General features: G+C 42.3%; 1 protein-coding gene across 2 annotated transcripts in view; it reads right to left on the bottom strand.

The window, feature by feature from the left end:
- olfm2a (olfactomedin 2a) overlaps positions 1 to 19956 on the bottom strand; it is a 44085-nt gene extending 24129 nt beyond the window's left edge. For both annotated transcript variants that reach the window (XM_040157448.1, XM_040157458.1), the window contains exon 1: positions 19603 to 19956. In XM_040157448.1, coding sequence (XP_040013382.1) covers positions 19603 to 19659 — 57 coding nt within the window. In that variant the 5' untranslated portion in view covers positions 19660 to 19956. The remainder of the gene's footprint in view (positions 1 to 19602) is intronic.
- Between the last annotated feature and the right edge of the window lie 7147 nt (positions 19957 to 27103).

Below are 27103 nucleotides of genomic sequence, written 5' to 3'. Positions count from 1 at the left end.
AAGTGGTATGGTTTTACAATTGTTGTATTGCTATAATCCAAATAGCGTTAGCTTTCAGCACAATTGCAGCAGGTAAGCCAGTGTCAGATAACATACCGATCACTCTGCTGTGGCTTTTGGTGTTATTTCACTTCCACTGCCTCAAGTCTGATATAATCTTATTTCAGACCAGACTTCAGAGGTGTTTTGAAGTTTAGAATGGCCCTTTGGTTGTGGGCTACGTAACTTGTCTCCAAATCATCGCAGTCTGAATTTGCCACTCACCTCTACAGCAATGAGCCAGATGGAACGAGTTATGAAAGGGTGTGGGAATAGGACGGTGTCTCAAATTTCTCCTTGAAGCTTGAATCCTTGCAACAATTTCTTGCAAGGTACCGGGCCACTGGTACTGGCATTTGATGCCCTAAACAGCCATGCATAATGCTGACAGAATGGCCTGCTCAGACAGAATGACCAGGTCATCTCCCAGTCTTGCTTCCTGGTCTGCTGACTTACTCATTTTGTCAGCCATGGATGGGCTCCCCTCCCTACTCAGTCCCATTGGGTGAGTGATATGGGCCCGTCTGTGTGGGGTGTACTGTGACGTGATATGGGAAGAGACAGCTTTTTGAGCCCCATCCAAAATATGTCAGCCCTCCTCAGCTCACCTGCTGGCTCTCACATCGGTCTCGCCTGTGTCGGCGCCTCTATTTTTGCGGCAACAGTGACCCTGTGTGGTTACCAGCAGAACTGCTCCGAATAAGTTGTGTTACAAACAGCCAGAGAGCTAGCCAGTGCCAGTTGCTGTTGTGCAAGATTGAACCGTGTGACAGTAGTTGTCACTATATTGGGCCGTGTCAAGGAGATGTAAGGGGGGCGTGTTGCAGCACTGCTTAGATACTGCTCAATGTCTAACAGAGGTTTTAGGGAGGGGGGGGGGGCTTCTTTGCAAAGCAGTAGGCTATGTGTGCACACACAAACATACTGCTACTTTTTTATTAGTGGGTTATGCCAATGTCCAGAGGCGTGCTGGAAATAGACTGGTGCCAAATGAATATCATCTATGTCATCTTATTACTTTTGACATGTGATTTATTATTGGTCTCATGTCTACAGCTGAAGTATAGTATATCTAATAAATATATTGAATTTCTATTAATATATCTAAATGTGGTGTTTACAATTAAGGTTTTTTTCACTCACAAGCTTGATGTGGGTGAGGAAAGCTATCTTTTGTAATGTGATATGCTATCCATCCATCCTCCCAATAGCTAAAGAAGTTATCCTTTTTAAGGACTGGGGTTTTTTTTGTGGGGGGGGGTAGCTAGCGCCAATCCCAGCTAACATTGGACGAGAGGCGTGGTACACCCTAGACAGGTCGCCAGTCTATCACAGGGCTGTTGCATACTACTATACACTGGATTTCCTTTAATGCACCAGAATGCTGTTTCTCTCATATTCACAGGGTGGCAGCAAAGATTTAAAGATGGATATGGAAATCCTTTACCCTTTGTATCTGTATTTAAGCAAGCTCTGGTCCTCAGCCTCCTCAAAGAAAGCCTGGTTCTTAGGTCAGAGGGCTGAGTGAAAAACAAAATCGCTCAAGATCATGCTTACTGATGCAGCATCTTGGATCATTAACAAGACCAGCCACCCCATGTATGATTGTGACCAGTGTGCAAGAAGTAAGCTGGATGTTTAACTGCAGATAGAACAAGAAACCCATCGCTCCATCACATTTATTTTTTTAAATTTTCCTCCAGTGGCTCCAATTTGTACAGTTTGACTGCCAAATATGTATATGTGTTTAATAATGACTCGTGCAATAGTGGGACAAGGAAGAAAATGCAGAGAGTAAACACACACACATTATTCTACATTTGTGAGGAACTTATTTTGACATAATGCACCGCCTAGCCCCTACCTCTAAACTTTTATCATCACAACTACCCCAAACTTTACATTAACTTTAAACTAAACCTACCTTAAACAAATCATTAACCCTATGGACTCTCTGATAACTGAGGATCAGCTAAGATGTCCTGATTTGTTCTAAAATGTCCTCACTCAAAACCAGTTAGAAGCATACTGGGTGACAGGGAGGTCTTTATATTTTGCTTTCTCTAATGATCACAAGATAATTATTGTGTAATCTTGAAATGACAAGTTTTGAGTACTCGTGATTACAAAATAGCTATTTTCCGATCTCAAAATAACCCAAACTTTTTTGTTGATCATTAAATCATTCTGTGCAAGATTCTTACATAATAATCATCAATAGTCAGCAGATGTAAAACAGTCTCTGATAATTATGTCACTTATCACATTGGACATAAGCAGATAACAGTTTCCACAGCCGACTGCAACTGATTAGCATCCCTGTTATTTTCCAACAATATTCTCTGTTTTTGGCAGTCAACATAGAAGTCTATTGTGACCAAATTAGACAGAAGATACTTTCATTGTCCTGTAATATTTTTACGTGGACTGTGGTCTTTGTGAAAGTAAAACAGCATGAATAAACAATTTCTGCCACATCTTCCTCAGGTGATAGTGACTTTAGATTAGACATAAAGCAACCTCTGAAAGAGAATTCCGTATAAATTCAGATTATACATTATTACCACATCACCTTAATGGCAACCTTTATACTGTATGATTTTTACCCCAGCCCTCTCTATTCTTTTTTCTTTAGGTTGCATTCTGATTTTGTGTTAGCAGTGCGTTTCCTATAGAGCAATGACATAATTTTATTCATTTGTGCCAGTGAGAAAATACTGGGTGCATGCTGCACCCGCTGCATGTACGATAACTGGAGCCGTAGAGGTTGCCGCCAGAAACTCCAACATCATATCTTCCCTCAAAAGGTTTTTAACCTTTGTACCTTCATCTTCCATTTCAATGTATCTTTCAGTCAGAGAACATTATTAATAACTTGCGTATTTGCTTTAGATGAATAGAGTGGAGTGCTCCTGAACTATTTCAAACTTAAAATTCTTCTCATGAAGTGCAGGTCAGATGGCATCTTTTGAAAAGTGATAGACCAAATAATGGATGGGAATAATGAGTATGATGAAGACAATCTGCTATACCTCAAAGAATTCCAGTCTATGCCAATCAACTGTCTAATCAGAGTCTGTTGGCAGAACAAGCTTTCATTAAATATTAGCAAGAGAGGAAGTCAGCCATTTAACCTGTATTAATTCAATCCTTTTTGATTAATTTCCAAAGCCATTCCTCACAATTTCCCCTCTAATAATTGGCCAGCTTAATTTTCTCTGCTACTCTGCTGTGTCATTATCTCCAGTACTGTGTCGCTCTCTATTGTTCTCCTTCTCCATGAATTTTATTTAGCCTTTAACTCCTCTCCCTCTCTCCCTCCTCCTGTTGTCTCTCTTAGCCCCTCAGGCAATTAGAGAAAAAAAAACCAAAAAAAAAAACCGCGCTCATACACTTTCACTGGTGATCTTAGTTGTCTTGTTACATGCTTGGACTTAGATTTGCACTATATTGTAGATACAATGTTGTGGCACATGTACATGCACACGTGTTGTGCAGCTTTTTCGTACCTCCACATAGACATGCGAACGTGGCCTCGTGCTTTATCATAAACATCCAAAAAAAAATAAAAAATCTATGCTGCTCCTAGCCTGTGGGCGTGCTCTATAAAGGGCATTTTTAATCAGTTCAAATGGTGCAAATGACCACCGACTGCAGAAATGGCAGCATTCATGCACACCCATGGATGGCAGCAGAGCACTACAAAGCCCCAAGGCCACAGGGACACTCTCTAAGTGACGATAACAATACACAGGGTGCAGATAGCGCCAAGCACTAGCCACATTCTCACCAAGCACAAACGGCAAGCTACAGATTCACAGCTGAAATACAGGACCAAATTTCACCTCAGCTAATTACACTCACAAACCTCCTTCATAATGATGCAGAGCTATTATGACTGAGGCAGCGAGGCCGCACACAAACCGAGCCCCCCGCCCGAGCTCTGAAAGATGCTGGATTCATCTGGCTCCGAGAATACTGGCTATTTTTCTGAGTCATAATTCATTAATTAGATGATGGACATGGAGGCCCAATGCCTTCTAAATATATCAAGATCAAAATCAGCTTAAACAAAGCGTGACCTCATTACCATAGCAACTATTTAAATGGCATAAATAGGCTGTACCCCAGGGTTCAGTCAGGCAGACACAGTGGTGTGCTTTCAACATGGAGTGTTTAATCTATTAACAGCTCCTGTGGGCCTCTGATTAAGGAAACTCATCTGGGCTTTTACATTTCATAGTAGCGACTGAGACCACAGGAGGACTTTTGCGTACACACACACATATTGATTTCTGCGTGCATAAAATACAGAGACTAAATCCTATCAAGTTGCATATGTTCAATAATTCAAACAGTGAACATTCACCACCAATGAGGGAGGACCTCTGTCCCACCCTGACCAAAGAGGCGAATGACCTTATATGTGTCATGGCATGACATGATTTACAGTATGTGGCTTGCATGACGGCCTTACGTGGCAGTCAATAACCCCATAACAGTTTCACAAGATCACAAGAATCTCCTAAAGACAATAAAATAACTTTAGATGTTGTGTATTTGACTATTAGACCAATGTAGTGTTTTTATGTGCACTCATATAAAGCTAATGTATTAAATGTGTCCATTTCTGTTTGTATTTACATATGCATGCATAGATTTGTTTGTGTGTCAGTGCTCCATATTTGTGTACACTTGCATGAGCAAAGCTTTCTCTCCACTGAGCTGTGAAATGTCTACAATACCCTGTAATGGTAGCTGCCGATGTTGTGTGAGAGACCCGGTTGAGCTGTGACATGCACGTAGTATACAGTACCATGGTCCCTATTGTATGAAACAAAAGTAAGAAACAAAACAGTGTCACCGCCTGAGGCTCATTAAGCAGCGCTGATTAACTGCGATGATGTCTGTTATCAGGTGAGAATGTCTCCTTCCAGTAGGAACACATGGAGAAAATCAATACAGTAAGTCTGTCTGCCTGGCTGTATTGACTGTAGTACACCTATAATACCCCGTGGTGAGTCCATCCATTTTCTTCAGAGTATAACCTGTAAAGCCCATCCAGTCAACACACACTGAAGACAAGGAGTCGATTCATAGTATATCACGAGGCAGAACTGCAAGACTGATACCAGGCCTTTTAACCGGTCCTGTAAGAGGAAATTGTTTTTACAACACTATAGACATTATATTCTTTGATTTTGTACAGATATTCTTCATTTGCATGTATTAAGATTTTGAAGCAATATCATCTTCACATTGAGGGAAATATTCAAACCCCAGAAAACATGTCTTTATATTCTCACCATTACGCAAGATGGCAATTTGCTGATGACTTTATAATAATTTTATGTGTCTCCCTGAAATCTAGCATCCACTCAACCTGCCTTTTTAATGACCCACCCAGAGGGACAGGTGCAGTCAAAGAGGCTAAACCTCTAAAATATTTACATTGCCATGTTTTCCTTGAACAAGAAAACACGGTATTGGAGAAATCCTAGTTCAGTGTACTTGTTCTCAGAAGCTTCTTGAATATATTGCCGGAACATGCATTCAAATTTTATTCATAAAAGGAATGATTGTTGGTGATTGCTCCCTTGATTACAATCTCAACAGTCCATAGGGCCTTATACATTATTATTTGTAGGATATTTAGTATGAATAACCCATATATGGTTGTATATCAGATAGCTCAATCAGGGACAAGCAGGGTGCCACATTTTGCTTGAGGCTTGCTAGAGAAAAAGCCTTGATCAAAGCAATAGACAAGAACTACATGTGGCAATCAGCTGCCATGCATTCTGCAGCACAGCATGGCTCTAGCCACTGTTCTGCACCTACTTATGCCAACAGTACCAGCTGAATACGACTCGGTGTAGCACTTCCTGTGGCAAATGTGCCTAGTTCCATTGCCCACACACACACAAACACACACGAAGGCACTCACACACATGCAGATGCATACAGATTCACATTCACACGCTCAATTACTATGATCATTTCCTGGCTCCATGACCTGATTACCAATGTCCCAAAAAACCCACTCTTTTCTGGATCTTTTCTGCCACATCCTGACCTTTTCTCCCACCCAGTTAATCAAACATTCTCTCTGTTGCGTAGGGAAAGCTATTCCTGTAAATGGAATAATTACTGACAGCAAATGGGGAGTGTTCAGCCCAGCAGAAAGGTAGCTGAGGCTCAGAGAAAGTCTGCTAATTGAGACTGCCCCCCATGCCCACTTGCCTCTCCAAAACACCCTTTACTGAACTTGTGGTGCTGTTTTTGTCACTATCACCCAGAATAATTGAGGTTTTTTTTTGTTGTTTTTTTTGGATCCAGATGGTAACTAGCCTTACGCTGATTGCTGGCACTCTCATTTTTCTTAATATAGCAGCTCAGTGTTAGACAGTACAACTTATAAAACACATCTATTTTTTGGCATGCTAATATTTAAACATATACATTAGGCCTCTATACAGTATATTGCTGTTGCTGCTGTGAGCATTTTTAAAATCCGTCTCTGCACTGCTGGAGTTGAGTGCCTTTCCGTTGTTGTAATCCTGTACTGGCAAAGTGCTTTGTTTCATTAATGATGTATTCGTTTATACCTGCAGAAGAGCTGAGAGCTGATCGTAGATGCCATGCACCTAGTGGCTTGTCAGATGACTAAAGAGACAGCCGGTTTTCATTTGGTTTCTGAGTCCTTTTCTAAAAATGTCAGCAAGTCACAGAGTGTAGGTATCATCGCGATTAGCTGATCTGTGAGGCAGGTTAAAGAAACGGAAAATAAGCCAAAGAATAACACGAGGGATAGACAAAAAGGTTATGAACGAGACTGTGATGTTTGAGAGAGAGAGTGAAAGAGTGAAATGTATGGGTGATACATTTTAAACTCCCTGAGGTGATGAATTTACATGTTATCTGTTTAACAGATAACAGTACCAGAGAGGACTGGAGAGATCCTGCCAATTACAGCCTGGTCATCTGAGAATTTGCAGCAACCACTTGTTTAAAAGAAAAAAAAAAAAAAGAAAAAAAAAAATATATATATAAATAAATATAAAATAAATATTCTGCGCTCACCATGGTCAGAAGCAAACAATGACCAGAACTCATCTGCTATGTACTGTGTATTAGTAATGAAGGGACAGAACTAGCCTGTAGTCTTGTGTCCAGCTTATTTGTCAGAGCTAACACTGAAGCCTCGATTTGTGTCCTCTGTCTTCAGGTCATTAATGCTCAGAGAAGCTGTAACATTTAATTAGGGAGACATTATTAGTACAACACAGGCACAGTGTGCAGTGGAGAGAAATCCCCAAACAGCCCCTAACTGAATATTACATTTAGAGCCACATGACGTTACGGGCAAAAATGGTTAGGATAAACTTGTAGATAAATAAATTAGCTCGTCACTGTGTGCTTTGATGGAGTTTTGCCTTGCTGGTGGAAAGAGTGGAAAGGATTATTAGTATAAATAAACAATCTTGTGTTAGCCTGTGTTCTTTGTACCTTCTCCCAACACCCTGCTGATGATCCAGCCATATAATCTGCAAAGTCTCTGCTGCATTGTCAAAATCAGGAGCCAGTGATCCGTTTAGTGATTACACAAACAAACAGACAGGAAAATATCAACAAACTGGGGAAAATGAGTATGCGGAGCCAGAATGAGAGGGCTGAACGTTGAATATTATAAAGGGGTAATATTCTGTGGAGTCAGCCAAGTGTGAGATGAGAAGTATTGTGGGTGGGAAGGTGTTGGCGGGTGGAAGGTAGAGAGGCCCTCATGGTAAAGAGTGGCCATAGAGTCTGGTGCTTCACCACAGGGGGCCGCGTTGGATCATCAGGCTGGATCGCTCAGCAACAGATGCAATGTACAAGGCAATGAAGTGTATGGTGAATGCAGTGACATGTCCTGCATTAGTATCTCAATTCAGCTCTCCTCCCAAAATGTGAGTTACACTATATATATATATGGGATGTGTTTGCTTGGGAATATGTGAGTTAATCTGTGTTATACACTGACAAACAGTGGCTGTGTGGATTTCTGTAAACAGTACTTCTTTGTCCATGTCTGCAGGATTCCAGTGGATGCAGGATGTTATGCAGCGTGTTCATCACTCTGAGCACGACGCAGATCTAGGGTGCTTAATGATGATATTTGTGAGTGCAGCCTGGGAGATATGATATCAGAAAGGCCACCCCTTACATTAATATTCCATGCGGCACAGAGAGGGATTGGGATAGGATTTTTCCCTTAAGGAGGCACTTCCTTTGCTAATCGTTAACACAAATACTTTCATTTGCTGTCTTTAAGACGCGCCAGTCTGCAACTCCACTGCTCATTCCTTCTGGGACGCCTCATTGTTGACTGATTGCCTCAGGTAAAAGGGACAGGAATGCATCCCAAATAAGATCCAACCTCTAAACATGGGAGATGAAACACCCTTTAATAATGAGCACGAGAGGGTAACACATTCTGTGGACATTTCTGCTACCCATACTAATTTAAAATTGAATGACACCCATGCAGGGGTCCATCTCTGCACAACAATTGTGTGCTTGTGTTAATTTGAAAAGCAAAGGATAATGTATGAGAAGGACTCTACACTCTCGTCCCTTGCAGTCCATAATAATCTGACGATCAAAAGATTATCCCCGCACACTTGTTTCACAATGTAAAAGCCCTCGAAAGTATCTAACATTATGCACAGGTACAAATCCGTTTAAGTTTGAGCTCAGTCTCACATTTAATAGTCTTGTTCAGGGCTGTGTAGATTAGATCACAACATATTTAACCATGCCAGCTGCAGATATCGATCTAGAACATACCAAATATAAAAATGTGCCTGACAAGTGAGAAGTACTCTTCTCTGAAGATCCCTGCATGAGCTTACTGCATGCTCTTACTCTCGCTGAGAGGAGTAAAAGATGAAAGCTGGGCCTGAGACAGCCAGTAGCCCGAGGCACTAAGGCTAAAAGAGAGAGACCTCTCCTGAATACCTATTCATCACATTGCCATTAGTGTGGCTGAAGCATTCAACTCTGCTTTTCAAAAATAAGGTATAAGGAGGATTAGGGAATTAGATCGCACAGCAAAGTCTGGCATGATAGGACTATTTCTGTTGCATGATATACAGCTGAGCTAAGACTTCAACTTTTCACCTTGTGATGCAGCAAGATATATATATATATATATATCTTGCTGCACATCTGCAACCACACAAAGTCCATAGTAGATAAACAAAGGCAGACTCTAATCATCATGAGAGCAGGTTTTTATCAAAGCATGATGTTTCTTTTTCCCGTAACACAGAAATGCTGCTCTACATCATTTTCTTCTCTCGTCTTGTCTGTCAACACTTCATCCACTCTTCTTGATGCTTCCCGTGTCTCTCCTGCCCGAGTGGCAGCATGCTCATGCCGTTGTTTTGTCATGGTCGCGGCCATATTGATTAAGCAATGTGGAGCTAATTAAAGACAATCTGCAAGGAGCGTGTGCCAGTGAGGGGAATAAAATCATGTTGACAGAGCGATAGACCTCTAATTATTATTCTCCTTTCGGTAAGGATGGGAGAAATAATAACCCTGCAGGCACAGTCGGAAGGCACTCTGTCTATTTCTCCCTCTATCCCTGCTCGCAATCTTCAATTTTCATTTCCAGCAACTCCAGTGTTTTTTCCTCTTTCTCTCTCTCTCTTCACTCACTTCCCAGCCACGCTGCCCGGCTCAACTACTCCACTGGGCACTAATTCAATATCAGCCCACATCCTCTCACTTTGTACTCTGACACTGCCCACCAACCCTGATCACCACAGCATCTTCATTTCATAGCATCGGTCTACACTGAGTGTCTCTGTGTGTGTTGTGTGTGTGTGTGTGTGTGTGTGTGTGTGTGTGTGTCTCTGTTAATGAAAGCATGTTGGTGTCTATTTGTAATGCACACAAATATTACAAGTACAACAGTTTTCTTAGTTGTACTTAATGCTACACAGTTGCTTAAACATGATTTAGATGCACATATGTATACTTTTTGGCAAGAGTATTACTAAGGGAGCTGGAGGGGCAAAAGAATGCTTTCTTTAGAGTATAGCAAAAATCCTCCCCCGCATTGTGCTTTGTACCGGCTGTCTTTGTGTGTCTGAGGCTGCAAACTGGTGAAAACAAAAGGTGAAAATTTTTGTAAAATGAGAGCTCAGGGCAAGCTCACGGGCATTGTTTCAAAAGCAAGGTTTGTCTTCTATACTCAATAAATAATCAAAAGGGCATAATGAGCAATGGATTCATGATGCTGCTGGAATCACAGGACAGCCTTTAAGAAAAGTTCCTTTCGACTAATATGCTTGTCTAAATCAGAGCCTTCTGATCTATGAAAATTAATACAGAATTCAGCCTGTTACATCATTTTCCTCTAATTTTGTGTAATCCATCAAAGCTAGATCCAGTTTCTTTCAGTAAATGTCGTCAATGCTACGGATATCTTTCCATTTTACTTTTTCTGTAATACGGTACATACTGAGTTCCGTATTAGCTGCATACAACAGTCTCTAGTTGTGTCTCCTACTTCCTGATGTGGTGTTCGCATCTAGTATCAGACACTACTGTGTCTGTGTGTGTTTTGTAGACTTGGAGAAATCCCAGGGATTTAGAATTAAACAGTAAAATCTAATGTAAGCTGGTGTTCCTTCCACTGGAGCATCTTGTTATCTCCCCTCTCCTACATACATTGTGTCTATCAAAGGACACCTCTAGCTTGCTCTAGATGGGGCTGCAGAGAGCGGCTCTCCCAGCCTGCTTGATATGCAGCAGTGTCTGGTGGCTGCTGGGCTCCCACACTTCCCTGACTGGAGCCTTTAAGCCTTGGCGCAGTCAGAGAGAGCCTCCCTCATCAATGGCCCTACTGAGTGGCTGTGACAGTGCCATGTGAAAAACACATCGATTAAATGGTTCCTCTTGCCACCCGCCTCTGCCGTGCCGCATAGCTCTCATCCTTCATTCCCCAAAATGAAAGCCCTGCAATTGAGTTAGCTTTCAACATGGGAGGCAGTCCTGTCACACTCAGACATGGCGGTGAGGAGAGGTCTCTGTCGAATAAAGGTATCAAGGATCATGTGAAATAGAAGGAGAGGCAGACAAAGTAGTAGGTAGCACGAGACAGAGGCATAGTACAGTCTGAGGAGCCCAAACAAGAATTACTTTGTCACTTTTTTATCACCTCTCATTCAATGTAAATTGCTGCTACAGCTCTCAACTCCGTAACATAAATGTGAGCAATGTGTAATTAACTAGAGCTTTCGAAGAGAAAACTTATGCTGCGCAAGATCTCTGACTAAGAATTTGACATAAAAATGAATCCTTAAAGGAATAAAGATTTCCCAGGAGTGCGATGTGTTGTCCAGCCATGTCAATGAGCAGGTGGAGGGAGAATCTATGGTGTCTGAGAATGCATACCTCCTTCTGATATGGGATGTGTGTCTTCCGATAAAAGTGAAGAGATTTGAAGAGCACCGTTCAAGTAGCAGCTTGCCCAATCTGCTCAGTCTTATGAAAGCTTTTGTATCAGAGCGAGAAGACGAGCTCCAGGCGCAACAGCCATATTTATATTCCAATCTTCTACACAGAAACCCACATTGCCAGGCTCATAAAAGATTCATCGAGCAGGGGAAAGCAAGGTCGTACAGAAAACTGGTCAGGAGGTGCCTACTGCAATGCAAAAAAGAGCAGATGGATGCAAAAAACCATTTGGGTGAGTCCCATGGTGGCAGTTACTAGGGTAACGTGTTGTCACCCTTATTACTGGTGGCAGTGTGTCCAGCACTGCCCGGATGATCAAGCATATCTGGTTTTTAATTGGCATCTGTCACTCATACCATACTATACGACAAGCTTAACAGCCTCAACCGTGTTCGTCGGCATCGATTCAATGCACTGCTTTGCTCATTGTCTGTTGTGGATCCTGTTGCTGACATGTTTGTGAACTACAGAGTGAAGGGGAGAGAGAAAGGAAGACAAAGGCAACGTGTGTGTGTGTGTGTGTGTGTGTGTGTGTGTGTGTGTGTGTGTGTGTGTGTGTGTGTGTGTGTGTGTCTGTGTGTGTGTGAAAGGCACTGTGTGTGCTTGTGCATGTGTGTGCCTGTTCTGGGTGTTGTCAGAGAAATGTCACTCTTGCTTAGAGTCACAGACATAAACCTCTGGGAGTCCTGCACCCTCCAGCACAGTCACACAGAAGGAAAGACAAAAAGTGGGGGAGAGAATGCGATATAGGGATGATATTCATCCCACCAGTCCAGCTGATCCTTCCATAGACTATTGACAGCAATCATACAAATAACACCCTGTACATTAGATGAGCACACATAATATTTTGAGAAATTAACTGTGCCTCACTCAGTCATTGTGAAATTGTATGGAGGAGAGAATAAGTGTCAAAGGGGGACATTACAGGCTCAAAAGAGGACACATGTAAATCTAATCCGTTAAAAATCTACACTCAGTTCCTGAGTGTACAGCTGGCTGCTGGTTAGTTTCCAGGTTTACCATGTGTGTACAAATGAGAAAGCCCTAACAACTGTATTTTGTACTCAGTCCAATAAGAACTTAAAGGCATTTGATTACAAGCTGCCTGAGAGTCATCCAGCTCATTCCTTCGAATTGCTAGTGGTCATTTTAGGACAGCAGACCGCTGGGTTTTCAACATGACAGAAAACAGCAACAGAGGTCATTTAGAGTCCCTACAACCCTGGAGCATAAGTAGTGGTCAGTCAGTGGCGCTGAATGAGTAAATGGGCGTTTGAAACATGGACTAAATACCAAGGTTACCAGACTTTCCTATCTATCTTCGATAATCTGAGAGTTTCCCCGGTCCTGAAATGTGTGAAAAAACACTTAAATGCCCAGGGTTTCAACAACAAATGTCTCCTGACAGTTATATACTATATGTCCAATAATTTCAGAGCCTAAAAAAATCATAACACAAGCAACATGTAGGGAATCTGGTTTCATCTGTGTCAGTCAGTGGGGCGTCTCCGATACTAGAAACAGCTGTGAAGATTTGTCTGTTAAACAGAAAACCAGTACTGTGAAATATATTGTAGCCAGCGCTTTGTAGGATGATAAGAGCACAGTTTAGCGTTTTGTTTGTTTCAGGTGGGAAGGAAGGTCATATGTGTTTGCATATGTACAAATTTGGAAAAGGGCATTCCAGTCAGAGAGGTAAGGCCATGCTGACCCACCCTCTCTACCTCAGGGGGCCAATCATGACAAGGACACACGGTGTTAGTCTGAGAGCCAGGCTACTGGCCTCACTCGTTTCTCTACCCGGCATTCCATCTGTTAAGCAATTACCATGTAGACCACTGCCCGCCATTGTCGCCTCAGCCAAGGCACTGCAGAAGTAAAATCAGTCACCCGTTTCACCCCGGGCCTCACCGCAAAAGAGCTCGCTGCCATCATCACGCGCCAATATCACCCCTGTGTGAGTCAGGAACGGATCGCATTTAGGAAACTGACCCAGAAACAGGTAAATCACCATGAGAAAACGAAACCACCTACACAGGCACACAACCCCCCCTGTCCGTTAAAAAACACACCTAACCACCCCTTCCTTTCTACCACAACCATGCACAGACACACACACACTGTACTTGTGAAGACATTGTATCGACTTGCTCCTAACCATAAACACTGCATGTTTAACAGTTATTCTGACTTCAGATGAGTCAACCTTAACCCTAAACCAAGTCTTAACCTGAAAACAAATAGGCAACATTCTGAGGAATCAATTTTTGTTTCCAGACAGGAGGTGAGTCCCCACAATGTCACTGTGTGTAGAGATTATTTGACCCTACAAACAGACAAACAAACACACACACACCCCTCTGATGATGAAGCAGCAGGCTACATGAAAGCACATCAAACATTAAGAGGAGAGAGTGAACAGCAGACGGCACAAAGGCTAAATAGCTCTCAGTGCTTCAGTCCCCTTTCTTAAGCAGCATCTCTTTTATGAAACAAATCTCTTTACAGTGGTAAGATTCTGACTCACACAATGTGGTGTCATTATCATGCAATGATTTGAGCTCTACCCTAATCAGTCATGACACAAGCACATACTATTCAATCTCCTCAAGCAGCACTGAATCAGGCATAATGCAAGCTCATTATCTGCGGCTGATTGTGAAGCAGCACCTTGGTATATTAATGGGGAGTGCGTGAAGGTGGATGCAGGCATAGTGGCTAATCTAACCCTGCCTGCGTACCTACTCGCCCACATAGTGCTAGGCGGGATTGTTACAGACTGACAGGCAACACAGAAATTAGGTTATGTGGGTTATCTTATTTAACAGAGCAAGAAACACCTGAAAATTACACTACGCTTATATATTATTGCCATTTACTAGGAACATGTCACTCATGTTATCATGCTAGTGTATTTAAGAAATGTGGGCATTATTGAGAAAATGAATGCTGTGTGAACTACATACAGAATATGTAATGTTCTAGTATTGGTTTTAAAGTTGTATCTGTGGCTTGCAGCCTAACCTTTTAATTATATGAGCTTGTGTGGTATGTAATGTTAGTAAGTCAGACCAGCACTGGACCTGTCATACCATAGCAAGGTGATTTTTAAGAGTTGAGTGTGTGTCTTTGGCTCTCACTGGCAGATTTACGCCCCTGCTCCTGCAGCTTTTCATTTGTTTAATTCTCTAGGTGGAGGTTATGCTGCTGCTTGGCAGACCACACTCTGCCCAGCCTGCTACCTAGTGTCTTTTCTCCTGGAAAATGTAGACTCACATCTTTGTTTCTCTTTGACTGTCATCCAGCTGCACAGTCTCATTCCTCAATATTTATAAAGGCCTTTAACGGGTAGGCTCACTGATAATAATGGCGGAGATAACATTTACTGAAGTATTTTTTTACAAGGTTTGACAAGCGTCGGTGTCTTGGTATGGTTGCTCTGTAGGAGGCCTTTGGCATGGAGGCAGGGGGGCTTTTATTATGATCTTGCTGCTTTGCTCTTTTTGGCCAAAGGGTCACTGCCGGGTCAGTGGACTGCTTAAAACTGTCTCAATTGGATATCTGCGAATCCAGCTGTTTGTCCTCCCAGACTGATTGAGCGGAGGTCTGTCTTTCTTGTCCCCACCCGTGGAGACATTGTAGATAGCATTAGCACTAGGTCAGCTTTACATCACTTTTGGCTCTTTTTATGCCGAATCAGACCTAATATACAGTATGTCAGGCATTTTACTAATATTGACATATACCTAAGTAGCCTTCTCAATATAGCATTATTGTAGCCTTGGTTCATTTGCACCAATAAAACCATCTCAGTTCAGTGACACTTATATCATAGTACTAACGTACTGTATAATTAGCTCAGTGTAAATAAACTAAAACGTTTGTTCCAAGTGATGTTTCAAACAGCGACATGATTTACAAGTACTAGTTCCTTTACAGGACTTGCCTTTTAATCTATAACTCGACCCCAGCTGGGCAAGTTTTTGATGCAATCATCACACCAATCTAGAGTGGGGAAACACAGCTTAACAAGGTCCTAAATGGTAGTCTGTACAAAATGATTGTTTACCGTGATCCTTGGTGAGAGAAGAGATCAAGTAAATTACTGAAAAATCTAGCCAATTGCTTATACACGGTTCTGTCTTACTCTTTGAGAATGACAAGCAATTAGGTTTTTTCTCCCTCACCGCACTTGGTGTTTGAACAGAAAAACACCAAAGCAAGCGTTCGTTTCCATCACTCTAAACCATGGTAGTGTTGGGAGTCTTCGAGGCCAGACATCTTAAACCAATAACGGCTTTCCCCTGGCACTCCCTTGCTCCAGTGGGACCACAACAGTATTTTTTGCCTCCAAACCTAAATGTGCATCTTTCAAGTACATGAGACAGTCTTTATACCCGACAACTGAGGCAGAAATTGAGCAGCTACAGAAAACGAAACAAAGCAATCTTGTCCCCTGGAACAATATTACCTCAGCTCTCAGTCAGGCTCCAGCACGCTTTTTATATCAGTTTGATGGTTGGACAGGAATATTAGTGGAGCACACATCTTTGTGTTCTGCAACCATTCTTAAAAATACATACCCATTTGAGAATGTGACTGATATTATTTAAAGTCTTTGTTTTGAACAAAAGAAGTTATCATGTCACCAAAACAAGTTCAAAATTACCATATTTTTGATAAAGGGGATATTTCACTAACACTAAATGTTCTTCTAGTCTTTATTTTTCTGTTGAACAACTCCAGGATACCTGATCATTTCATACTGTAGTTCACAGAAATTTCATCCATCACATTAGATTTAAGTCCTACTCTAAACACAGCAAATGGAACGTCTTGTGTTTCCTAGATGAATTAGGTTATGCGCCAGAATTTCTGCTGTTGCACTAACTTCACATTCTGAACAATGAATACTAAGATATTAATATTAACCAGGCTAATGAAAAGTTTCACAGAAAATTCATTACAATCCATATAATTACAAAATACTATAATTTCTAACTCCTGACTAAAACCAGTCAACACATACATTTCATGCAATATTTTGTTTTTTTCAAAGTGTTGTTCAAAAATAATATACATTAAAGAAGGTTTACACTTTGCAGAATGATTGTTAGCACAAATTCCTCTGAATGTCTGGTATATGTAGAGGAGTTGCCTGATCCTTGATATATTCGACATGTTGAATACGTTTTGAAAAAGCCGCTTTTCAAAAAATAATTTCAGTGTTTTAAAAAGAATTGGCTGATTTTTTTTTTTTTTTTTTTTTTTTAAGGTTTAAATCTTCTGTAATCCCTTTCTCTCCCTACTTTGTTAAAGTGGAAGCCAACCAAGCCAAGTATAACATGGGTGCAGCACTATACTATACAGTATATGGGTGTATAGTAAATCCATTACTTACAAATGTACACAGACACATAGGCACTTGTGTCAGTGCATCCTGTCATTCACGGTTTGATGTGCACATCATAGCCAGACATCTGTGCCAAGGGCAAGCAGGTGCCCATCTGTATCAGTAGCACTAAGGACCCCTGGGCTTTATGGGTACTTAACAAACACATGCAGTGAATGTACAAGTGCATCTGTCTCATTAAAGCCCTCTAAATATTTCATACAAGCCTGTGCTGAGACTGTGACTGAAAATATGTGGATATCTCAACTCCGCTGGTGGGGAGTGTTATCCTCATTGCAGTAGATACGCAGGAAGTCATCAATTCTTTATGTTTTCAGTGCAATCTTAGGGTGATGGGTGGCGTCATATTTTCTTTCAGTCCTGTAAATATTTAATGTGAACACTTACAACAAATTGTCCCCCAAGGCCAATTACAGTTTGAACCCACTGAAGAAAGGGTTGAGATAAGATAGGAAATCATCAGATGCATTTTCACTGACACGTTCTCAAGCGTTTAACGGGGACATTTGTTCTTCACATCCATAGTGATGTGTTAATGCTAATAGGATAGACATGTTTTAGAATTTACAATTAGTTATAAGTTAAGATGTTAAAAAGTCACATTTTTTTCAGTCGGTTAAATTATTTATTAAGAAGCCGGAGACTTAATAATTAATCTAATTTTAAAGGAGGTTAAAGAGGCACATAAACACGTCTTCGGGGTTTCATTTTGTGGTAGTTATGTGGGTAGGGATGTGTTCAATGGGACTGTTACACTAGAGCCCTGGAAACTCCCGCACTTTGTTTCATAGCACTCTGAATGAAATCGTCTGGTTTTCCTCCAACACCATCTGTGCTGTCCAAGTCCCACCTTGAACCCCCCTCACACACACACACACACACACAGGTGAACTACCCGCTCTTCAGCGCACCTCCCGTGGACTGAGAGCATACTGCCGCTTCTACTTCTGTTAAAGGTCAACTGCAGTGTCCAGTCCACCCTGTTGACATGACATATACACAGCACTGATGTACAGTGTGCTGCAACAAATGGCCTTTCCCGTCTCTAGATGTAACAGCATTATTGTCAACGCAGCACAAATGATTCCTTCTGGCTGATAAACTAGCAACAATTGGCCCACGTTTTATTTGAATGCATTAAAAGACAGATGTTATCCTGGCCAGCTAAATGTGATCGTGGGCATATCCCACTCCCTGGTATTTTTCAACTCTAACATCACTGTAATATAGAAGATTACAAAAATACTCTTCATACATACATCATTGTTGCTCCATTTTGTTTAGCAGCCCCCACAGATTTTATTTCAGTGTTGTTTTTATGTAAAGCCCCGCCATCTCTCTGGTGGCCTCGGCCACACCGTGATACGAAACCAGCCGCGTAGCAGGAGGCGCGGTCTGTGCTGCTACATTGACTCGGGCCGCTGTTCTAAAGCGAAGGTGGGACGCGGCGCTGTCCGCGGTTCCTGGTAATACTGCCGCACGACGCTGAGGGTGCGGGAGGGCGCTGTCCGACATACAGGATTTTTTTTTTTTTTGCACCCCTAAATAACAGGCAAAAATGTAGCAGCTTTATCGGCGGACCTTAGACTTTTCTAAGCTGTCAGGGGTTGATGCTAGACACCGCATGTATGCTGACCGGCTGATTCCCCCTGCAAGTTCAAACGCTCCTGCCTTGACTGAAAGCATTTCTGGGTCAAATAATTTACCGTCTTTCACTTCAATTTACAACTGTCACATCAAGGCTCGTCAACCCCCCCCCTTCAATTATTTATTTATTTATTAAACAAACGGGCACGACTTTTCTGGAGTGTCGTGCACTAGAGCACGCCACGCACTCGGGCATCTCCGGGATCTGCGACCGATTTGTCGGCGCTGGACCCCGGTACACTACTAATTAGCCCGAGCGTGGTTTGCATGCGCAGCCACAAATCACACACGGGTCCTGTAAACACACGGTCAGCGTTACCGCTCTTTCAGCTTAATCAGCGCATCCAGTCGCGGCGGTTCTCGGGGAGCCCCCGGAGCTCTCTGTCGGTGATGCAGAGGCAGCCAGGACGGTCTGTGAACCACGACCTCCAGGGCATCGAAGGCACCAGAGCCCCCAGAAATCAATTGCACATTTGATTGGATTTGTTCTCACTTTTCCCCCCTTTTAAGACGACGTCTTTACCATGTAACCAGCATTTGTTCCACTCATTGTAATTTATCCTACAAATTGAATCAGGATTTTTGTCAGTCTTAAAAAAAACAGATATGTGAGAGTTCAATTCCCGAAATAAAAGTGCAAGTGAGCCGGCTGCAGGTGGATCTGCCCTGCTTATTGAACTTTCTGTTTATGCTGCGGTTGCCTCTCGTCATTACGCAAGGTTACATACTAATAAGAGATACCTTCAGAACAGAAGCGATGTGCCTGTTTAATGCTGCACCATGAATACTGTCTTCGCATGGACTTAACAAAAAACATTCTCCCTCCTTTTGCACTGTTTGAGACGTCCGTTCTTACTTAAATTGTCTGAATCATGGGGGGATCCAGATACAGGCGACCAGCACTGCTTAAGAAACTTTTAAACAATGCTTATTCAGAGCGTGTACGCGTTTTTTTTTTTTTTTTTTTTTTTTTTTGCCGGAGTCCTTACCTCGCAGGGCACGACAGCTAACATCACGAGTAGGAACATGGCACTGAAGAGATGCATCCCAGTCGAAATGATAGCGCCCCAGCCGACACCAGTCCCCGCTGCTCTTCCCCCCCCCGTGCTCGTCCCTCACTGGGGCGGTTTCTTCAGATACAGAGGGATTCCTTTAATGGTGTGTCGGCTGTGCGCCACCAACCTCATCACCAGGACGCACGGCAGCCCTCTGTGGCTCGGCAGAGCGACCAGCCGCGTGTCTCCTTTTGGAGCATAGACTCCTATGTGGGTAGAGGAAGCAAAACGCTCCAATCCGCCAGTGCGCGAACCCCCTCGGACGCTGTGATCGGACGAGGCGGACGGCCGGCGGTCCCCTCCGTCCCGCACAAATCACCGCGACTGAGCGGAGGAGAGCGGAGGAGAGTTGGAGGTTGGAAGGTGACTGCTGCTGTGCTTGCAAGGTGCCGACGCTAGGAGCAGCACGTCTGTGTGCTAGGAGCCCAGTCGAAGGAGTACCACTCTTTGATGCAGCCAAGCTTGGCCGTGCGTGCGGGGTGTGTGTGTGTGTGTGTGTGTGTGTGTGTGTGTGTGTTTGAGAGAGACAGAGAGAGAGACAGGGAGAGAGGGAGAGAGAGAGAGCGAGCGAGCCCCGCTTGCAGTGACAATATTCTTGCTCCAGTGACTGATAGACAAACAACTAAGATAGATATTTCTGACATTGCTTGCAGTGACAATGCTTTTTGCTACACGAAATGTTTCCACTACAGTGGCAGACACCTCGAGAAAGAGTTGACATTTAGCATCGATAATGTCTTCCTGCTTACAAGCCCGACTGTGAATAACTGTGTGCGCTGAAGAAGATCGGGATAGTGGCTGACAAATCTACATTAACACCATCCATTCAGCGCTGACGCATATCCAATTAAAATATGCCAAAATAGAGGGATTCTCTGGGGTTTAGGGAAATGATAAAGATTGTTCTCGCCCGGATTACAATGAAGATAATGATTGTCTTCAGCTAACGGGGTTGATTTAAATATGGTTGGGCATTCTAATGAGTATTTTCCAGGCCAGGTGAGGTTGCGAATGGGAGTGCAGACAGCCCCCGTCGGTTTACATCTTCATGTATGGGTCCATGTGAGCTGTGTCACAGAGACTGGATGGTGTGGGCCTGTGATTCCCCGGCTTTTCGACAGGCTGTGTCTTTGGCTTCTGGCGATCCTGAAATGGCTATGAAAAATATAAAAGCCCCTGCTGCCCACTCTACTCTCATCCCTTAATAATGGCTTGGCTTAAAACAGGCATTTTCCAAAGGCAAAATGCACAACATTTCACCTGTGCCGAATCCCTTTTAATGGTGGGTCAGTATCAAGAAAGCTGAATCCACTAAGACAGAACTCAAAAAAACACTGTTGCTGGGAAGAGTGTGTTCAGCCCTCCCACTCCATCTTCCCTTTGACAAACTCAGACATAAAGCCCCACAAAGCCAACAGAATGTGCAGTAATTTGAACGGCAGTGACCTGAGCAGATCCTCTTTGTGTATTAAGTGACAGCTGGTGCACGATGCAGTGTTTTTACTCATTGTTTAACAGTAGCTGGATTATGGTTGTGTATAACAAGGAGTACGAGCACAGTATATTACTCAAACCCTATATTGGTAAAAATCAAAATCAGTTTTTAGTTGGGCTGTATGTAAAGTCAGAGCTGTATACTCACACAGAGCTAATCTGCTACATAAACTCTTTTTTATTAAAATGTACAATATGAAACCCCCTATCATAAAGCAGTGTTGGGGTGAAAGTTTATCTTTATGCAATAAAGATAAAGAGAGCAGTATGGAAGACAGTGACAAATCTCTTGCACACTGGGATATAATGGACTGTGGGGCTCCTATTGCTTCTATTTAAGGTTTATCATTGTTGGAATAAAATATGTTTATTTATGGTTTTCATTGTGCAAAGCACTAATTACCATATCTTTATTTTTCACTTCCATTTGGGTTCTGTTTTCTATCCTATTGTCCTTTTCCCCCCTAAAGGTCACCTATTTTTACTAGTAATATTCAACTAAATGTTATTCTTAAAACCTAAGCCCCGAGGCTTGACTTTGTCGTGGCTTTTTTAACACCTACAACAGTGGGCTTCGTCCATAACGCATTCAGAAAGGATTTCAGATCAGTCAGTGTGATGGCTCGCAGCCCCTGCCCCTCTATGGTTCAGCGGAGGGCTGACATCCTCTACCCAGCTGCTGCCCTCAGTGGCATGGTGCACACCCCTCTATTTTCCCAGCAGGAAAAAAACATGAGGAGGTGAAATGAGTAGCTGAGGGGTAGAAAAGGAGGGTTGGTGTTCAAAACAGGATGAAGGAAAGAATTGTTCCTGCCTTCCTGTGCTGTTCTTTTCACCGCAGTTTGTATTTTACTGTACAATTCTTAACTGTGCCTCTGCTCAGATTCATACAGTAGAGCATGAGGCTGGGAATAATAGAGAAGCCCAAGGCTGCCAGGGTGAGTAAAAGTGATTTTGAGTCATTGCACAGGGTCAGAGTGCCAGTGTGTTTAATGTTCATGCTGAGGAAAAAGTATGCTGTGCAAACAGACTCCTCCCTTCTCATGGTTGCTCTCCTCCATCTCCTCCTCTGTCTCCATCCATTTTTCCTGAGGTACATGCAAACAAAGCATGACCCATTTGTCAAATATGCAGCATTTTTCTCTTTTTATCCCCGAGTCAGCCCAAGAAGGCCAAGAGAAAGGAGAAAATAGACCTTCTGGGCTACTGTGTGTTCTCTCATGCAGGCAGGCAGGCATTATCTCTCTCTCTACCTGTCACCTCACATGTGACTGCATTGTCTTGGGCAGTTGAGGCATTATAATCAGTTTAAAATTTTTTACCTTTTTCTGCCCTTCTGAAGTCATCTTCCCTGTCTCTGCTTAATTTACTTCTCGTCTTCTCATGGTTACCCTAAGTGTCCTCAGTGTTTATGTTGGTTATTGACATGTACTGTATGTTTGACTGTATTTCATGCTTTAAGACTTAATCTGGGATTTCTGTTTGTTTTATCTGTGTGTGAGTGTGTGTCTGTTGCTAAAATATTTGAGGCGATGCAAAATATCTACATATTTTGAAGTGGCCTGAGGACTAAATTTAACAACCACCAGCACTGTGTGTGTGTGTGTGTGTGTGTGTGTGTGTGTGTGTGTGTGTGTGTGTGTGTGTGTGTGTTTGTCTCTGACTGCCTACAGGCACTAAGGTTCCTGAGCATTAAAACACAACTTTTTAGAAGGGATTTTTCTGTACTGGGCCACCGTTGTAACTAAATAGATTTCCAGGTGTTGATTCTCTTCAAATGCAGTATACAACAAAACTGAGTACATCCCTGGTTAATATAACTAAAATGTTAAATAATTACAAATCTTGACCATTTAATACAAATTTATTTGGTATTTATATGGAGAGATGTTCTGCCATTCTTCACAGATGATTTTTTTTCAGCTGCTCTTTGCTGGAAGCGTTTGTTGCTCTGCCTTTCACTTTAAAATATTCCAAAGGTGTTCCGTTGGATTCAAGTCAGGGGACATACTTGGTCAGGACAAGATTTTCCCTTTTTTCTTTTCTTTCACTTTTTTTTCATGTGTTTGGGATCACTTTCATGTTGGAAAATTCCTGTCCTGCCAAGCTTCTTGAGACATCTTTTCATTCAGTATTTTGGTATACAAACTTAGATTCACAGTGCCATCTGCAAATGTCATCTCCCCTACACCTTTTGCACTCATGCAGCCCCATATCGGCACACTCCCACCTCCATGTGTCATGGTTGGCACTATGCAGCCACTGTTGTAGTCCTGGCTAGGTCCATGCAAAATATGCTGGACCCATCTGATCCAAACCAAACTTATTTTGGTCTCATCAGCTCAAAAAATGTGCCGCCAACATTCATTCGGCTGCTTTTCATGTTCTTTAGCAAGGTTTACACTTAGAGTTTTGTGCAGTTTTGTGAGCAATGGGTTTCCTCTTGGACACTATCTGTGTGATAGAAAACTTGTGAGATGACGGAAGAAGTCTTAAGCCAGATGTCTTAAGCAGAAGCATTTATTGAAGCCTGGCCAAGGAGAATAGAGATAACACCAGCACAGTTAACACCATGTAATGCCACCCAATTCTGAAGGTTGTCCTCCTTGCAGGGTGTATTTAAACACACACGTGTGAAGACTCTGCTGGGTAACAATCATAAAAAAAACACATTACGTCAACCTAAGTCATGTTGTATAAGGAATCTCAAGGGAATATAGTCTGTCCCTGAGCTAAGGGGCCACTGTGTCTAGACCCTCCCTAGACTGGAGTCTTGATCCATGATATCTTTATGACCTTGGTTGCTATGGCAACTGCCATTGGGAATTGGGCCAGCTGGATTCCGTCAGTGTCTTCACTGCTCTCCTAAAAGCAGACAATGTGCATTTGCTTTTAGGGCCTCTGTGTAAGTAACCTGTGGAAACATTGTATAATACTCTCTAAAACCTAATGAGGGAAAAATTCCTACCATCTGTAGAGGTTGACTTCATGCAATGTCCTTTGCACTGTTTGAGCAGCCGGTGAAATACCAGTTCCCACAGATAATTCTTGTGCCCAGTCAAAAGCACTTAGCCGTCTGTTTTTCAATGCAAGGTTGTGAAAATAGCAAAATGTGCGTGGCATCATTTTTCGATGACGGCCAATGCGCCTTCTGTTATTGGTAGTATTGCTCTTCCTGTACCTCCTAACCATTACTGCAACTGTGTTACAGCTCATGTACAGTAGCCTACTGATGGTCTTGTACCTTCTCCCACCTTTATGAAGTCTCACAATCTGGTTTATTACTTGTCCAGGCAGTACCTTACCACGTGGGGCCATGTTGTATTAGACACAACCTAGGCCAAACTAAAGAAAGCTGTGGTGTTCACAGGTTATTTTATAACTTTTGTTCATGCAATTACCCTTTATTGAAATTTAGGTGTGATCACTTTTTTTTTGTTTTGTTGCATTGATCAAACCAAACAGATTTTTGTTGCAGTTAGGGCTGTGCAATATGAAATCTCATATCTCGATGTAAGTCATTTCATATCCAGATAAGGATACATATCACTTTATATGACATTTTCTGTAAATTCACTATATAAATAGTTTGTATACAATGACCACATGGAAAGGCCTGTTTTGTTATTACAACACAATTTGGCTTGGCATTGTGTACCTTGGGTCGAGTGTTAGCATCAATTCACGAAACCACCATTTCTCAACCGTGTAATTTGGGGCCATGTATTTGCAGATGTAAGTTGCAACAGAAACTTCCATCTTTGTGATTCTTTGCTATATGGTTTGCTGTGGGCAAAAGCCTATTGCAGCATCTAAGTCTGGGGTTTGTTTTGAGCACTCAACTGTACTTTGGCTCTCATCCGTAGACTCTCTCCGTTCTGTTGACATGATCCTTGCATAGGTGATAAAAGAGGTTAGTTGTGTTTGAGTCTGCTGTGTGGACCGCTCTGCAGCATAATTATGAAGTTTTTCTGGTCCAAGTCGGACTTCTCATACTCAATTTCTGAATTTCGAACCTGTTTGTATTTAATCATAAAATGATGCAATTATTGTAAGGGGTGTACCCAGTTTTTTTGTATACTGTAATTGGAAAGTGAGAAGAATTTCAAACACACTCTGAGAATGAACTGTGGTAGAGCAGAGCTGGAGAAAGAGGAGTTTAATGTTTTGCTCATGGTTATAGCGAATATTAAATAGGTGCAGTGAATGTCTAGATCGTAGATCATCACACAGACATGTACAGTCTAATTGGATTTTGTGAAGTTGGAGTACATGAGTTGCTCTATCCATCTAGCAACATTGGAGTCAATCCCATAACAGTGCTTGTGGTTGTTATTGATCTTCCTAATGTTACTCTTGCTGCTGATGCTGCTGAGTTATTATGGACTAAAAGACCATATGCTTCCTGGAATTATCCAGGATGTTGAATCTACATTAGGTAGTCCAGTGGGCACGCAGGATAATGTTAAGCTTGTCGAGCTCTCAGTCTTTGGTTTAGATTTAATACTCACTGATTAATAGACATACAGACAATCTCTCACGCACAAACACACTTCATGACAACATCAACATGTCAATACGGACACAGATGGAGGAGTGTACACCCTGACACTACTGCAAACATAACACAGATATCTAAACCAACACAAAAGCCTTATGTAAACATTACAACAGCACGCAGCTCACATTTGATAGTCATGCTTCTTATTGAATGTCAAATGAACTTATGTAAACAGAATGAAACACCTCATTCAAAAGTTCCAACAGAGAAATATCTTTGTACAGCCAAATGGACTACCACAGCTCACACTAACCCACCTCTTGAGTCCACATTTCCATTTCACCCATGGAAAGTCATTGTAAATCTAGACGCAAAGTTTAAAAATGCAGAATTCCTGGATTTCAGGCAAAAGCTTGCTGAACAGGGTCAATGTGGAACTCCATTCAAGGTGGGATATATCAAAAGCTATTATGCTTTCAACTGAAATGTCAATTTTTCTAAAGCTTTTCCTGTCAGATCAGTGTTAAGGCAAAGACAGCTCACTAAATCTCCCCTTTTCCCTTAATACAAATGAAGAAAAGCCTCATGTATTTTCATCTTGACATCTGGAATAATGCAAAACAAGTTAGTGGTGGTGAAGCTCAACCAACCACTGGGTCAGAAGGTTAAGAGTGCTCAGTTGCCATAGTAATGTTTGCCCGAGTGCCCGGAGGGAAAGGTGTGAAACCCTCGATGGCTGCCTGAAGATGGAATTAAACATGGCTTTTCACACCATCTCTTGTGCAGTCTCACTTTACTACCTGCACGTAACCAAGGCAACCAGGGCAAGGACAACTCAGGTTCAGTTGGGGTTCCTGAGAAGAGAACCCTGCCATGCTTCATGTCTGCGGCTCGCCATAACTCAGCAAACATCATCAATCATCATCTAGATGAACTGCACGGCACTCTGCTAATGTCGCTGAATCGAAACAGAACTACAGCGAATCGGTGCCCCCCACAGACTCACAGAAACATGAAGAAACGAAGGGAGACACAGATCGGCAGACACATAGGAATGGTCTGCCTAGAGGTCCATCTTTTACGTGAAGCCACCGAGCACATACATACACACACAATTACATCTGCTCATTGCTTTATCTTGAACCATCCCTTTCTCCCCTTTCTCTTTCCCTCCTGTGACTCCCTCCGCTTCCCTCCTCTTTCTGTTTCTCCCAGAATGAGCCGTACTAAGATGCTCCATGAGTTGTTCTCTGTAGCCTGTGTTTGTGTTTAATTGGATGTAAAGATGATGCATAATGCGGGAGGAAAGAAACACGAGGGAACCAAAGTCCATGTCGCCTGTGGCAATAGAAACCAGCAGCTATTTGTTGTTGACATTTTTCTCTACTGTTTTTTCTGCTCCATTGAAACAGCGGAAGCTTCATGTTTTATCGTGCATTT

This window comes from Xiphias gladius, chromosome 3, assembly GCF_016859285.1.
Source record: "Xiphias gladius isolate SHS-SW01 ecotype Sanya breed wild chromosome 3, ASM1685928v1, whole genome shotgun sequence".
Lineage (NCBI taxonomy): Eukaryota > Metazoa > Chordata > Actinopteri > Istiophoriformes > Xiphiidae > Xiphias > Xiphias gladius.
The sequence above is the reverse complement of the archived record's forward strand: the minus strand, read 5'-3'. Positions and strand labels throughout refer to the sequence as shown.